The 15,530-nt window shown below is 38.9% G+C and overlaps 1 protein-coding gene across 4 annotated transcripts in view; it reads left to right on the plus strand.

Moving 5' to 3' along the window:
- LOC138022471 (protein NLRC3-like) overlaps positions 1 to 14,510 on the plus strand; it is a 45,889-nt gene extending 31,379 nt beyond the window's left edge. For 2 of the 4 annotated variants that reach the window (XM_068869611.1, XM_068869612.1), the window contains 2 exons: positions 9,246 to 9,326; positions 10,231 to 14,510. In XM_068869611.1, the coding sequence (XP_068725712.1) occupies positions 9,246 to 9,326; positions 10,231 to 13,139 (2,990 nt within the window). In that variant the 3' untranslated portion in view covers positions 13,140 to 14,510. Of the gene's footprint in view, positions 1 to 856; positions 938 to 3,114; positions 3,766 to 4,474; positions 4,568 to 9,245; positions 9,327 to 10,230 lie in introns of all 4 variants that reach the window. The other 2 variants (XM_068869609.1, XM_068869610.1) reach the window with 2 other exon arrangements.
- Positions 14,511 to 15,530: the final 1,020 nt, after the last annotated feature.

Below are 15,530 nucleotides of genomic sequence, written 5' to 3' on the forward strand. Positions count from 1 at the left end.
GTATTGTTATCAATAACCGTTTAACTTGGCAAGATCATGTAGATCAAATGTTTTCTAAGATAAATAAGAAGCTGGGTCTACTTAAACGTATTCGTTATTGTCTACCTTTAGATGTTTGATTGCTGTTTTTTAACAGCTATGTTCTGCCACTGTTTGACTATGCAGATATTGTATGGGGGGATAGAGGCAATTCCACTCTAATGTTGCAACTTCAATCTTTACATAATAAAGCTGCAAAAATAATTTTAGATTTGCCTATTAGATCATCTGCTAGTGAGGCCCTGAATAAACTGAAATGGAAGACTCTCGCAAGACGTAGGGCTGAGCATAGGGCAACTTTTATTTATAAATGTTGAAATAACTTATTTTCACATTGTTTTAATATAGAATTCAATAAAGATAAACATGATTATAATACAAGATGTAAAAACAATATCTGTAAGAGTGCATCTAGTAGGAATAGGAACTATTGATATGAAATGATTTGCTCTTCCACTCTAAATATACCAACTTACCCACTGTTTCAATAATTACATGTATTATTGTCAAAGTCCTAGTTATTTCTGCTATTTTGATACTAATCCACTGACTGGCTTTGCTTTCTGATGTGTGATGTCTTTGATTTTTCAGTACTTGTGCTATTGTTTTGAATACATCTCTGAATTATAGTTTATTTTAGCTGATCAATTTCCTAATTAAGTTCCATTCTCTTTTCAGTCAGCTGTGTCTTAAAGGGTTCTTCTTTCTTTCTAGTTTCTAAATGTTAATATATTTGTCTTTGAAAGTGCCAATAAAATTCTTGCTGTTGCTTTTATTATTGACCTGACAGCGGACTGTGTTGGTTATTTTACAATAGATCCTTTGCATCCAGAAGCAAGCTGTGATGATGTTCTCTCAGCAGTTACAGGGAGCAGCACATGCAGTCAGCATGATCAAGGTAATAAATTTTAATCACTGAAAGGAAATGTCAGGCTACAACACAAGGTATGCAAACTCCTTTCTTCTTCCCTCCTTTTTGTCTTCCTCTCTATTGATATAACTGGCTCTGCATCACTGGCATCCTTCAGAAAGAAACTTGAAAATTCTATTCCAGATAAGTATTAATTCTACCTCAGATAACAACTTCATATTTTGTATATTTTTTAAATTAATATCCATCTAAAATTTCATGTGAGTCAACCTAAGCTTACAACCCTTAATGGTTTTTATTACGGTTTCCTCAACATTAATTCTTCTTTTCTGGCATCTACATTTGTATTTTATGGTCTGTTAATCTAATAATTATACAATGGTAAAAATAATGTAAAATAAAATATAGTAAGTAAGGTCTGGAAGTTGCTTAAGTTGGATGGTCTTAAATGCGGTCATCATGATGATGGCCCTTAATGTAATTTGTTGAGAAAAAATTCCACCACTAACTTGTTGCCCAAGGTAGAAGGACTTCTTCAGTGTCTGGCTCTCCTTCTGATTCTATCTCCTTGCAGCCACTTATGGTCAAGGAATTGAGCAACACCAGTAAAGCCCCCAGACATGATAATATATCAATGAAAGTTATTGAGCAGTCGTTTGAAGATATTGCGCAGCCCCTCGTAACCATAATCAGTCTCTCTTTATCTACTGGTCAGGAGTATGTGTTTCCTGAATCTCTCAATATTGCCAAAGTTATTCCAGTTTTTATAAAGGCAGACGACCCCACACTTTTCAGTAACTACAGGGCAATATCAATTCCTCCTGCATTCTTTAAACTCTTTGAAAAAGTCATTTTCAACCGACGGTTTGAATTCTTAGACTTGAATAGTATTGTCTACTCGAAGCAATCTGGATTTCGAAACAACCATTCCACTGCCTTAATAGATCTAATTTCAATTGTAAATTATACGTATATCGTCAGCTACTGGCAAAAATGAAACAACTTTAGCCATCTTCTTTGATTGGTCTAAGGCATTCGATACATAGTCTATTAATCATGAAATATTGAGTCAGAAGTTTCAAGAAGTTTCAACACTATGGTATTTGCAACACTGCTTTGACGTGGAATCCTAAAAATTAATGACTTGTTATCTTAAGGACCGGTTCCAATTTGTTCGGTTTAGGTCCTGTTGATCTTATTTTAGAAACATTTTACGTTGTGTAGCATTCCACAAGGTTCAATCCTTGGAGCTATTTTGTTTATTTTGTTTGTTAAAAATCTTCCTAATGTCTCTAGTCTGACTAAAACTCTATTTTTTTTCTCGTGAAGATCACAACTACCTTATTTCCATTGTTAACCAGGTGCTTGAAAAAATTGTTTCTTGGCCTAATTAAAGTAAATAAGTTATCCTTGAATTTCAGGAAAACAAACTTCGTGATTTTAGTGTTCCTTTAGTTCTGGATAATACTGTGATCAAGCAAGTTGTGGAGACTAAAATTTTAACTCTTAGGTGTCATCAGTGACCGGCACCTTTCTTGGAAATCACATATTAACACCGTGTCAAAAAACATCTTGAAGTCTGTAGGAATTATTGCCAAAGCTCGCTTTTATTTATAATCGAAAATGTTACTGGCCTTACATTACTCTCTAGTATATCCTTACTTACATTGTAACATGTTGCAATGTTGCCTGATCCTTCAGCTACTGCTCCAACCTAAATTGTATTTACCTTCTGCAGAAGTGCATTGTAGCGTTCGCAGTCTCTTTTCAACCAGTCATCAGGTCCACCAGTACAAACTGGATTTTCCTCTCAGTACAGGTTCCATCTTTGTTGAACGAATATGAAGCAGTTCAGCATCCTTAATCTGGAGATCATTTCCTGTTTCACTAATTACATGTAGCTTACCATCTATTTTTGTTTTTAAAAGAAAACGGAAGGATTAGCTTGCTAAAAGCCTATTTACAGGTACCATTTAGATTTTGCATTATATTTGCTCACTCTGTACTTAACCATATACTGTTTATTATTTAATTATCCAAGGAAGTCTATTTCATGTAAGCTCCAAGCTTCACTTGGCTTGCTAGTTACACCAGTCTTAATTTAATAATTATTAACAACTTTTGATCATTGCTGTGTTATTTATCTTTCACATATCTGGCTAAATGAATGATGCCCTAAAGATCTTCTCTGACACTTGTTTCAGGTGCTGTTTTGGCAGTTATTCCTAGTGATGGACAAACCAACTACACACTGCTATGTTGCCTTCTGGTCAGGCTGGGTTCGCAAGTGTTGAGAGATACGTTTGACAGAATAATTCGTCCACAAGACCTTTGCGGTGCCTTGAAACGTGAGCCAGTGCACTCTAAGCTTTGGTCTCTTAAAAAAGAAGGAATCCTCAATCCAGAGCAGTGGAGTAAATTGTATCCAGTTAAATCCTCTTCAGTATCATCCACAGGCTTTGACAATTCACTCTTGATTGTACTTCTGAGGACAATCTGTAACCTGAGTCCTCCATCCACTGGCTGGGATCTACTTCCCCATTCCCTTGACACCAGCTGTGAGTCTGACATTGTACGTCTGAAGTATTTTGTGGATGCAGTATTGGCCCGTGAAAAAGACGCCTCTGTTAGTGATGCAATTTTTTGCAAATACAAAGATCAGATCCAGAAAACTCTGGTACGATTGGGTGGAGCTAAATATGAAGATGCCATTTGTGAAATAGAGAAACAAGAAATGGACCCACTAGATGAGGAACATTTCAAAGAACTTCTGAAGCAATGGAAAGAGGGTGACAACAGAATTACAGACAAACTAAATGAGTGGGAGTGTAAAATGAAGACTTCCACAGATGCAGGTGGGTTTTGGGAGTGAAAACGTACTAGGCTGATGTTACAACAGCATTTTGAACGATTTGTGTCCTCTGTTGAAAAAGAAATAAAGTACATGTACTAATAAAAGCAATAATTTTCTTAGTTGCCTTAGTTGCTGATTACCATCAATTACCAGCTGCATGGCATAGTGTAGGTTGGGTGCCTGAAATGTCTAGTGGCAGGCAGCTTTTAGAAGGAAAGGGGTCTCATGCCTGGGAAACCCTGGCAACCCACGCACAAGGGGAAGGGAATGCATGACTAGCCAATAAATTAACACTGTTAAGATCAGTCAAACGAGGCAGCCAGGAGGGTGGAAGAACACTGATAAACATTTCCCACGATGCCAATGAATTCTTTTAAAACACAATGAATGACAATACAATGTGTTTCAATCATGCATATTGGTTTCAAAACCTCACAAGATCCAGGGCATATGTCTATTAATCATCACTGCAGAGTGCTGACCATCAAGGATGGACAACTGCTCCCTGTGGTTAAGTCTAATTGGACTGCTTTACAATAAACAGGGCTTCTGATAGGAGGCGGTAAAATTGGGAAATTATGCACCACTTTCAAATCTGATTATGCACCAATTATGCAGGAAGTTATGCAATTTCATTAGTGCAATTTAAATTCTTGCTGTTGCTTTTTCTATTAACCTAACAACAGACCATGCTGATTATTTTACAATAGATTTTGTGCAGCCAGAAGCAAGCTGTGCTGATGTTGTTTCAGCAGCAGCAGCAGCGGCTACAGGAAGCAGCACAAACACTAATCATGAACAAGGTAACTACTTCATACAGATCACTGAAAGATGTCTGGAAGTTACTTAAGTCAAAAATTGGATGTTGTGTGATAAAACTAATCAAGAAAGGATTAGTGTCAACAATAATCAAACTGGAGTTGACCACATGCAGCTGAAAAATCTGTTTTGGTCAAATCTTATCCAGATATAGCCTGCAATTATTGTTACAGTTGCTTTACTATTTTTGTGTGACATTATTTAATTTCTTTGGGTTTTTTGTTTGGGGTTAAAAAGGGTGTTGTGTTTCAGTTTTTCGGACGCCCTTTTTATTAGTCGTTGTCGGCACGTGGAATTGTGTATAAGTTGTTTTTGGTTTTGTTCTTTTTACGCCATCGGTGTAGTGGAATTTATATATGAGTTAGCCTGCGAGCAGGCTCACTTGATAGGCAAGGGTGGTGGAGCCGCAACCGAGAGCCGGCAAAGCCGGCGAGAAGAATGGGGCGAGGAAAAGTGAACCTGCACGCGAGCTATTGATTTTTGAATTCTGCCCCTCGAGAGGTGTCATGTCGGCATTTCACAAACATCTGATAACTATACAATAGGAGCGAAGCAAAATGTAAACAAACATGAATGAACTAAGCCGAACAATGGCATATATAACACGCAAAAATGTCAACAGACTTGCGTGTAAACAGCTACATTTTAATCATGTAGTGCCAGAATGACCACAGGAGGAGTAAACCTACACATCGAGCTAAAGAAGCCAAAGCTCGATCAGATAACTGCAAGAAACATTAGAATGTCTCTAGACAAAAGTATAGCTTTCTCTAAGTAAAGCTACGGCATCTCCCGAGGAGAATCGTACGAGAACAAAATATGACATCCGTGATAAGAATCTACTTGCTGTACTTGCAAACAGTTCAAATCGAAGCCGGGCCCGGCGCACAATATAGAATGCAATTAAGCAACATGTTCACGGTAAATTTTTAAAAGATCTTAAAAGCATATCTTGCAATAGAAATGAGCTTTAACAATACACAGACACATGGCAAATTACAGATGTGTCAAACTCTACGAGGCGACATGCAGATAACAGCGGAAACGACGCAGACCTATGACCTATAAAAATTTGCCACAGCACGATCTTGCGGCTCAACTCCATTTGAAATCCCTCCTTATTACACAAGATGAAGTGCCCTTCATGAACACAAGTAAAGCGACGAAAAAGGTCGAATGACCGAACAGAGAACGGCAAATGTACAAATGTCACGAACCGTAGGAGTCGTGTAGGCTAGTCAACCCCATTTTACACTTAACAACGGGCAAATAACTAAAATCACACTGTGCGGATGCTTTCCTTCCGAAATCTTCTTCTCTTCGATCGCCGTGGAGAACAGCTGAAAAATAAAACTCTTGCCGAAACCGATCGGCATCACAGCGAAGACATCCCTGCCCACAGATGCCAGACGTGTGACGTGAAATGCACTCAAGTTGCACTGGATTCTGTCACCTGTCATTTTTAACCAATCGGATCGCTGCGTTCGTCAGCGAACGCGGGGAATTCAAAAATCAATAGCTCGCGTGCAGGCTCACTTTTCCTCGCCCCATTCTTCTCGCCGGCTTCGCCGGCTCGCGATTGCGGCTCCACCGCCCTTGCCTATCAAGTGAGCCTGCTCGCAGGCTATGAGTGATCCGTTTCTTTGGTTTATCTTTATGTTAGTTTCCTGACACTCATAAGATTGCTGCTGATTACTGTGAATTGCCAACTGTGTGTACTGTAGGTGATGGGTGCCAGAAATGTCTAGCAGCAGAGAGCTTCTAGAAGGAAAAGGCTCTCATGGCTGGGAACCCCGGAAATCTAGCAAAATGCAATAAACCCCCACACACAAGGGGTAGAGAGTGAGCAGCAATCACACTGATAAAATCAGTGGGGAGAGAGAGGGAGGGGCAGGTGGGGGAACACAAATAAAGAAATCCTAAGTTGCCATTGAAACTACCCAAATGGCTTTGAATGACAATACAATGTACATGTATTTCAATTCGTTTTGCTCACTGGTTTCAAAAGTTCCTTGGATCCTGCGGCATGTGTCTATTTATAATCACTGCTGACCACAGAGGGTGGAAAATTACATGTACTCCTTGTGGTTAAGTCTAATTATTTTGACAGCTTTACAATAAAAACAGTATAAATAATCAGCTTAACTGTAATCTGAAAGTTTTCAAGAGACTAAAGCAAGGCTGTGCTCTAAGGAAAATTTCAGGGAGCCCTTCGTGCTCCCAAGCATTTCAGCTGGGGTGCCCACCCCTCCAAGTTGGTCGCCCGTATTAATTAATTATTTATTTAATTAATTATCTGAGATCAACAACGCAGCAAGATCTTCATCCATGACATCCATCTTTCTCTCAAAAAAAAAACATTGCTGCTACTGCTCTGGTGATCGTCGAACTCGCTAGAGCAAGAAAAACCCGCAACCCGTCAAATTTTCCACGCCATACTTGAGAAAGACGAGAAAAATGGCAATGCCACCGATGTTTTTCAGGTTTAAAAGTGAAAAAGTAAAGATTGCCGCAGGTTTATGTAAAAACGTTTGGGTCTAATGCAGGTAAACCTTTTTACCGGTTAGTTGAGTTAAATAAATTTTCTACGCGTGAATCAATGCCGCTTGATTCCCGTGGAGCTTTTGTAAAAACTGCCGTGAAACAATGAAACCACCGCGGCCCAAAAGCTATCATTTTTTTCTTTTAGCAAGTCATCTTGATCTGGACGAAAATCATCGCTACAGGACAGAACTAAAGTATTTTTTCCCTATATTATCAGTAAAATGTTTAGTGGAATGAGCTTTTTGTTCGGTCGAAGCGCCAGTCATAGCGTTATTTGTTTAGGGCACGGAATCATTTGTCACGAACCAAAGACAACGCGGGATTGCTCTGTGTCTAAAACAACAAGAAATCACATGATATCTTTCCCTTTTTTATTTCGTTATTTCATATACAGGGGAAAAAGAACCATAACCAAAATATATTTTGGTCAAGCAGGCGCAGCCGCGAAAAATCGTAAAACATTACATTTGCATAAACTGCGATTCCCGGGTTCATACAGAAGTAAATTGCACCGCTTCGCCGGCCGCGCTTTACCATTGTCGGAGCAGAAGTAAGAACTCTTTTTTAAAACTGTAACCAAAAAATGCCAAACTTCACGTTCCAAATTTAATGCTATTTTTTGAGAAAGAATCGAAATTCGTGCGGCCGCCGGCTACGTGCAAAGTCACGGATTATGTTACATGTGAAATCATGTGGAACGGCCTTTGAACCGATTGTTTCGTATGAAGAAAAAACATTTTCTGAGAGGTTTCGTAAACTATAACCACCAGCATATTAAATTTTTTAGCCTCCTTATCTGCTAGAAATACAATAAGTATGAGTGCCCGGCCGGGCGACCGGGTAACTTTCTTCACTCGCCCGAAGCCAAATGTTAGTCGCCTCAGGCGACTGGGCGCCCTTAGAGCACAGCCTTGGACTAAAGCACCCAATCACTGTAGTATGATTTCCCACTTTCATTGTTTGCAAGAAGACACTTACTTAACCAGGTAATTTGGAACACTTTCATTGTCTACCTCCATTTCATGCTCACTGTGATTTTACACCTTAGAGATGTGATAATCGATAAGACAATACACTTATTCTAATTCAACTTCCAGAAAATCCTTTTCTCACTATTGAAATAACATCTGATTTACAAACTGGTGCATGAATGATCAGATTTTGCCCAAATTAATGATCAAGTCTGTGTGAAGTATTTAATATTTTTGCCAATAATGACTCTTTTTTTATTCCCAAAAAAATTTTAACAACCTAGCGGCAACAGTGAATAACAAACGCAACAGTTTGTGTCGTATTTGACTGGCTCTGTGGAAGGAAATACTTTTAAGGTCTTAAGTTTGCAAATATCACTTTTCCCTTGTCTTGATCAATACACAATTGTAATGAATTTATCAAGCAAGAGCATGCTGCACAAGAAGGCTATAAAATAATGCGTGTTCTGAAAAAGTAAATTTTATCTTTACCCATCTTTATTTATTATTATTATTATTATTATTATTATTATTATTATTATTATTATTATTATTATATATCCATATTTGACTTATTGACATTTTTTTTGTTCTTCGGATACGCCTACTACTTAATGCTCTATAATATTTTTGCGCATGGCCTACATTTGCGATGTACTATCTTGGGGTGTTTTTTGTGCTGTTTAAGTTTGGTGTTTACTATATTTCTCTGATAAACGATAAAGAAAACCTTGTTTTATTTATATGAAATGATTTTCTCTTCCACTTTCAATATACCAACTTACCTACTGTTTCAGTTTATAATTACAGGTATTATTATCAAAGTCCTAGTTATTTTTGCTATTTTGATACAGATCCACTGACTTGGTTTGCTTTCTGATGTGTGTTGTCTTTGATTTTTCAGCACTTGTACTATGTTTTCGAATACAGCTGTACATCTCTAAATGATAGTTTATTTTAGGTGATCAATTTCCTAATTTAGCTTAGTTCCATTCTTTTCTCAGTCAGCTGTGTCATAAAGGGTTCTTCTTTCTGTCTAGTTTCTAAATGTTAATATAATTATTTGTCTTTGACAGTGCCAATAAAATTCTTTCTGTTTCTTTTTTTATTAACGTGACAGCGGACTGTGTTGGTTATTTTACAATAGATCCTGTGCATCCAGAAGCAAGCTGTGCTGATGTTCTCTCAGCAGCTGCAGGAAGCAGCACACACAGTCAGCAAAATCAAGGTAATAAATTCAAATCACTGAAAGGAAATGTCAGGCTACAACACAAGGCATGCAAGCTCCTTTCGTCTTCCCTCCTTTTCGTCTCGCTCTCTATTGATAAAACTGGCATCTCCGGCATCCTTCAGAAATAAACTTAAAAATTCTATTCCAGATATTAACTATTAATTCTACCACAGATACAGTACAGTACAGTACAGTATTTTGTATCTTTGTTAAGTTAATGTCCATCTGAAGTTTCATGTGAGTGAAGCTAAGCTTACAAGCCTTAATGGTTTTTATTAGGTTTTCTCACCATTAATCTTTTATTCTGACATTTGTTTGTAGTATGTAAATCTAATATACAATGGTAAAAGTAATATAGAATGAAATGAAGTAAGTAAGGTCTGCACGTTGCTTAAGTGGATAGCGGAATTTTTTTGTCGTTAAACTGTTAGAGCATAAATTTTCATTCAGGGGATGTGTGTTATTCCCCATTAATATTACAAATTACAGTCAATGATAGGGAGAATATTATATGATAAAGACTGCTTGAGAGAATTGTCTTTTTTGGAGTGGATACTTGACTTGTTGTTACAACTTTTTTTTGAACAAAATGATATCTTGTGTTGAAAAGTAAGGAAGTATTTCACCATTTGATACATGTAGGTTTTGGAACCCGGATGCATGAAAGGCACAAAGATCAGTCTCAAACTCATGACGTTCAGTTTGCAATGGGAAAAAGTAATTTGCTTCACTATCAAACTACATTTTTTCCTAGTGTTATTTGTTTTTCAAATATTGCTGAATACGGGACCTTCCATGGTGTCAAAATTAAGAACACAATAAGGTTGAGGTTAAAGCAAAAAAAAAAAAACAACAACACTGCAGGCAGCACCTTTTTTAAATTTATTTTTGTCTTTTGCAGATTTATCATATTCTGCCAATTTTATAGAAAGGATCCGTCAGCTCTACAGTACTCGTGAAAAAAATATTTTTCCTGTTCCATGGCTTGATGACTTTAGCTTTCATCTTGATGATGTTTTTACCAAGCTAAAGATTTTGGGCAAAGAAAAGACAAGGGGAACATTGACTGATGAAATCACCAACATGACAGCTATCTTTAGAGGACACAAGGAGTGTGCAAAGCCACGGACTGTTTTAATTGAAGGAGACCCAGGCATGGGAAAGACGACTTATTGTCAGAAACTGGCATATGATTGGGCAATGAAACGAGAAGAATGGGACAAGTCTTTTCCCGAGATTGACGTTCTGTTGCTTTTAAGGTGTCGTGATATCAAAACTGATATTTGGGAGGCCATTGATGACCAAATTCTTCCTCTTGATATTGACAAAGAAGACAAGGAATGGTTCTTCAAGTTCATTCGACAAAATCAATCCAAAGTTCTGTTAGTGCTTGATGGACTTGATGAAGTGGATTCCAGTAAAGTTAACATGTACAATGACCTTCTGGAAAGTAAAGTGTTACCCAATTGCCACATTGTTATCACATCACGGCATGAAACTGGTAAGAGTGTAAGGCGGTACTGTGACACCCTGTGGGAGATTGTGGGATTTACTCCTGAAGACGCAAAGAGCTACATTCTTAAGTACTTTAAAGGCATGGAACACTTGGCAAATGAGCTAATCAAACAGCTTGATTTTGACATGTTTGCAAATAGAGACTTGATAGAGTTGACACGGAATCCTCTTAATACAGCTTTACTTTGCATCCTTATTGAAGATTTCAAGGGTGTACTTCCACCGGAAAGGACACAGTTGTACACAGAAATTGTGCGATGTGTTTTGTTAAGATATGAAAAGAGAAATCAATCATCGAGTGGCAGTGATGCTGACCTACTGGAAATTTACAAGGATGACCTGGTGCAGTTAGGATGCATGGCGTTGCAGTCTTTAGGTAAAGGAGAGTTGTTTTTCGACGAGAATGAATTTAAAGGCACTTCCAGTAATTTGATCAAGTTTGGGTTTCTTTCGATCCAGACCGGTGGCTGCAAGAGGAAACCATCCTCGCGCTTTTGCTTTCTTCACAAGACCTTTCAAGAGTTCTTTGCTGGCCTTTATCTTGCTTATCAGATCCTTGATGGAGACACAGATTGTAAATCAGTAGTGACCGATGTAATGAACATGAATGAACTGAAACAATTGTTTTTATTCATGAGTGGTATTTTGTCCACAAGATCTGAAGAGATGACAGTTTCGTTGGTAAAAAGCATAGCAGAGCTTGCAAGTTCGTCCAATATGGGAATCATGAATTCCAAAACAGAAATTTTAGAGTTAGCACTTGATTGTATATTGGAATGCAAATGTCATAGAGAGAACCTTCAGTCTAAGTTACTTCAGACCTTTGGACAGAACTTTCGTGTTAAAGATCTCGCCGTGTGTAGATTCGATGATGTGAACCTTTTTTGTGAAATTCTCAAAGTCAACACATGTTTGACTACTTTGGATTTGAGAGAGAACGACATTGGTGCCGCTGGTGCTGAATCCCTTTCTGAGGCTCTCAAAGTCAACACATGCTTGACTATTTTGAATTTGAGAGACAACAAAATTGGTGCCGCTGGCGCTGAATCCCTTTCTGAGGCTCTCAAAGTCAACACATGCTTGACTACTTTGGATTTGAATTGGAACAAAATTGGTGCCGCTGGCGCTGAGTGCCTTTCTGAGGCTCTCAAAGTCAACACATGCTTGACTACTTTGGATTTGAGTGCCAACAACATTGGTGCCGCTGGCGCTGAATCCCTTTCTGAGGCTCTCAAAGTCAACACATGCTTGACTACTTTGGAATTGAGTTGGAACAAAATTGGTGCCGCTGGCGCTGAGTGCCTTTCTGAGGCTCTCAAAGTCAACACATGCTTGACTACTTTGGATTTGAGAGAGAACGAAATTGGTGACGCTGGCGCTGAATCCCTTTCTGAGGCTCTCAAAGTCAACACATGCTTGACTACTTTGGATTTGAGTTGGAACAAAATTGGTGCCGCTGGCGCTGAGTGCCTTTCTGAGGCTCTCAAAGTCAACACATGCTTGACTACTTTGGATTTGAATTGCAACAAAATTGGTGCCGCTGGCGCTGAATCCCTTTCTGAGGCTCTCAAAGTCAACAGATGCTTGACTACTTTGCGTTTGAATTTGAACAAAATTGGTGCCGCTGGCGCTGAATCCCTTTCTGAGGCTCTCAAAGTCAACACATGCTTGACTAGTTTGTATTTGACTGACAACAACGTTGATGCCGCTGGCGCTGAATCCCTTTCTGAAGCGCTCAAAGTCAACACATGCTTGACTACTTTGCATTTGAGTGACAACGAAATTGGTGCCGCTGGCGCTGAATCCCTTTCTGAGGCTCTCAAAGTCAACACATGCTTGTCTACTTTGTATTTGACACACAACGAAATTGGTGTCGCTGGCGCTGAATCCCTTTCTGAGGCTCTCAAAGTCAACACATGCTTGACTACTTTGGATTTGAGTTGGAACAAAATTGGTGCCGCTGGCGCTGAATCCCTTTCTGAGGCTCTCAAAGTCAACACATGCTTGTCTACTTTGTATTTGACAGACAACGAAATTGGTGTCGCTGGCGCTGAATCCCTTTCTGAGGCTCTTAAAGTCAACACATGCTTGACTACTTTGGATTTGAGTTGGAACAAAATTGGTGCCGCTGGCGCTGAATCCCTTTCTGAGGCTCTCAAAGTCAACACATGCTTGTCTACTTTGTATTTGACAGACAACGAAATTGGTGTCGCTGGCGCTGAATCCCTTTCTGAGGCTCTCAAAGTCAACACATGCTTGACTACTTTGCATTTGAGTAGGGGGTATTTCGATTGACCGTATTCCAGGAGAAGAATACATTGAATAGAAGGTAAAAATAAAATAAAATCCTTTGTTTTTGTGGAGATTCTTGTTAAAATAGACCATATTCGTATTCTCAGTATTGGACTCGAACTAGCTTGCAATGGAAGCTCATGCGGGGAAATCTTTTCAAATGCAAATACGTTTTATTGTTATAGAGCAGGAATTTTTTCCCGACAGCGTCTATGACGTGAGAGGGTAATTGACCAACGACCGCTTAAGCTCAAAACGCGCGTGCTTAAGCTCCCTAGTGACCAACGACCGCTGTTTCTTTTGCCGTTGCACGTTTTTCTTTTTCCTTTTTTTGCTATATGACAAATCACTTAATGATTTAATTTTTTTTCCCTCGAATCTCGGGGAAACATTGAGATTCTCCGGAAACAAAATTTCCCTCGGGACCAGTCATTACATGTTTCATATATTTCCCCGTATTAGCCTCCATTGCAAGTTAGTTCCAGTGCAATACTGAGAATACAAATATGTTTCTATAGTAAAACATCTGCTCAAATGCCATTTTAAACATATGTTTATTATCCTTGTTGCTTCAAAACGCCAGACATACCATTTTAAAATATCACTCCACGTATTCTTATTCCGGAATACGGTCAATCGAACGCACTCTTGGGTTTAAATAAAGTATTCTCCCAGAGTCGGGTGATAAATTCCTTTCTAAGGCTCTGTCAAGTGCAGCAAGCGTATTAGGGGTGTCTGGCGTATCAAGAATATCAAGCGTATCAGGTGTATCCAGCGTTTCAGGGGTAATTCTTACACGCAGAACAACCAACAAGTTTCAACCCGGGTCGGCCGTTCCAACCACACCGGTAAAGTATGAACTCGAAGACCTCGCTGGTCTCCTAAATAAAAGACTAGAATTGTAAATTTGATAAAAAAAGCCGAGTTACATTTTATCTGAAAATATGGTGACATCACGAAATTTATCCGTGCAGTGTTGTAAATGTGTTTATATTGTAGGTATGTGTTCTCCTCTAGCTTTTTCAATGTTCGTTTTGAAGGCATGGGCTTCTACTCATTTTAATTCAACTCGTCAATCAAGCAATCAGAACCGGTTATTCCTGAAACACACTAACACTAACCAAAATGGAATACTGGTGTTCAACTCTTTAATTCCTATGTATCTCGTCAAAAATGATTCCTTCTCTTCAGTCTCTCAAGAAGTGAATCAAGTCCTCTATTTATTTAAAGATTCACCCTAAGATGAGGTGTCCCTCGATAGCATTTTCTATAAGAAAATAATTTCTTTGATGTAAGAGCAGTAATTCAATCAGTATTAATATTACCTTTAAACTGTAGGAAGTCGTTCTTTTCATTAAAGTTAAATGAATTATATTTTTTTCACTGTTGAACGTTGTAAAGAGTCTGGCCTATCCAGCCGATCAACCTCACAGCTATTTTGATTTCCAAAACTCTGCGCCAAATTTTATTACCACCATTTGCGTTCATCCTTAAAGTGTGACTAATTTTGCATGTAGTTTTACCTTTACGTTAACGGTTTAGTCTCATACCTGTCACGTTTGACCAATGAAACGTTTGCGGACTCAGGTCACGAAATTGATAACGTTTTTGGCGCCAAACGATCATGTTTTCAAGTTTTACATTGAGTGCAGGCAGGTTCACGCGCGAAGCAACTATGGAGTCGGAAATGCAATTGGAAGTCGACACATTCCGGCATTATTTTTCCCTTAAGGTATGGCCTTCACCTTCTGTATTAATTTTTTTCGCGCGTAGCCGCGAAGGGGCAAATAAATGTTCTCTTCCGGTTTCCGTCCGCGTCTCAAAAACGGAAGTGCTTAAGGAAAGGTGGATACCTAGAGTATTTGCGAATACCCGTTCTAATTAATTAAATGTCTAATGGAGAAAAGATACCAATGTGGTTGTGTGAAGACAAGTTAAAAGGGAAAACAGCTCACTTCCGGTTGCCGTTTGCGTCTCAAAAACGCGCCAAGTTACCTCCTGAGAGACCTGATCCATCTAGTCATAAGGAAGCTGAACTACCCTCGTTTTTTTTAGCGAGCTGAGGCACGCGCGTTTTTGAGACGCAAACAGCAACCGGAAGTGGGCTGTTTTCCCTTTTAACTTGTCTTCACACAATTAAGTATCTTTTCGTCCAATAGAGATAGTATAAAATTCTGGGAGACACCTCTGTCCTGGCTCCCGGAATGTTCTCTTCCAGTCCCCCTTCCGCGTCTAAAAGCCGCACGTGCTTAAGGTGGCTCCCCAGAGTATTTGCGAATACCCGTTCTACTGGGCACGAGTTACAAAAGGAAACCTATTCTCACTGCATATATAATTATCCTGTTGCACGGGAAAGGCTCAAGTTCTTTAAATTCCAGCGTTCTCTACCTGCGC

The sequence above is a fragment of the Montipora capricornis genome, chromosome 10 (assembly GCF_036669925.1).
Source record: "Montipora capricornis isolate CH-2021 chromosome 10, ASM3666992v2, whole genome shotgun sequence".
Lineage (NCBI taxonomy): Eukaryota > Metazoa > Cnidaria > Anthozoa > Scleractinia > Acroporidae > Montipora > Montipora capricornis.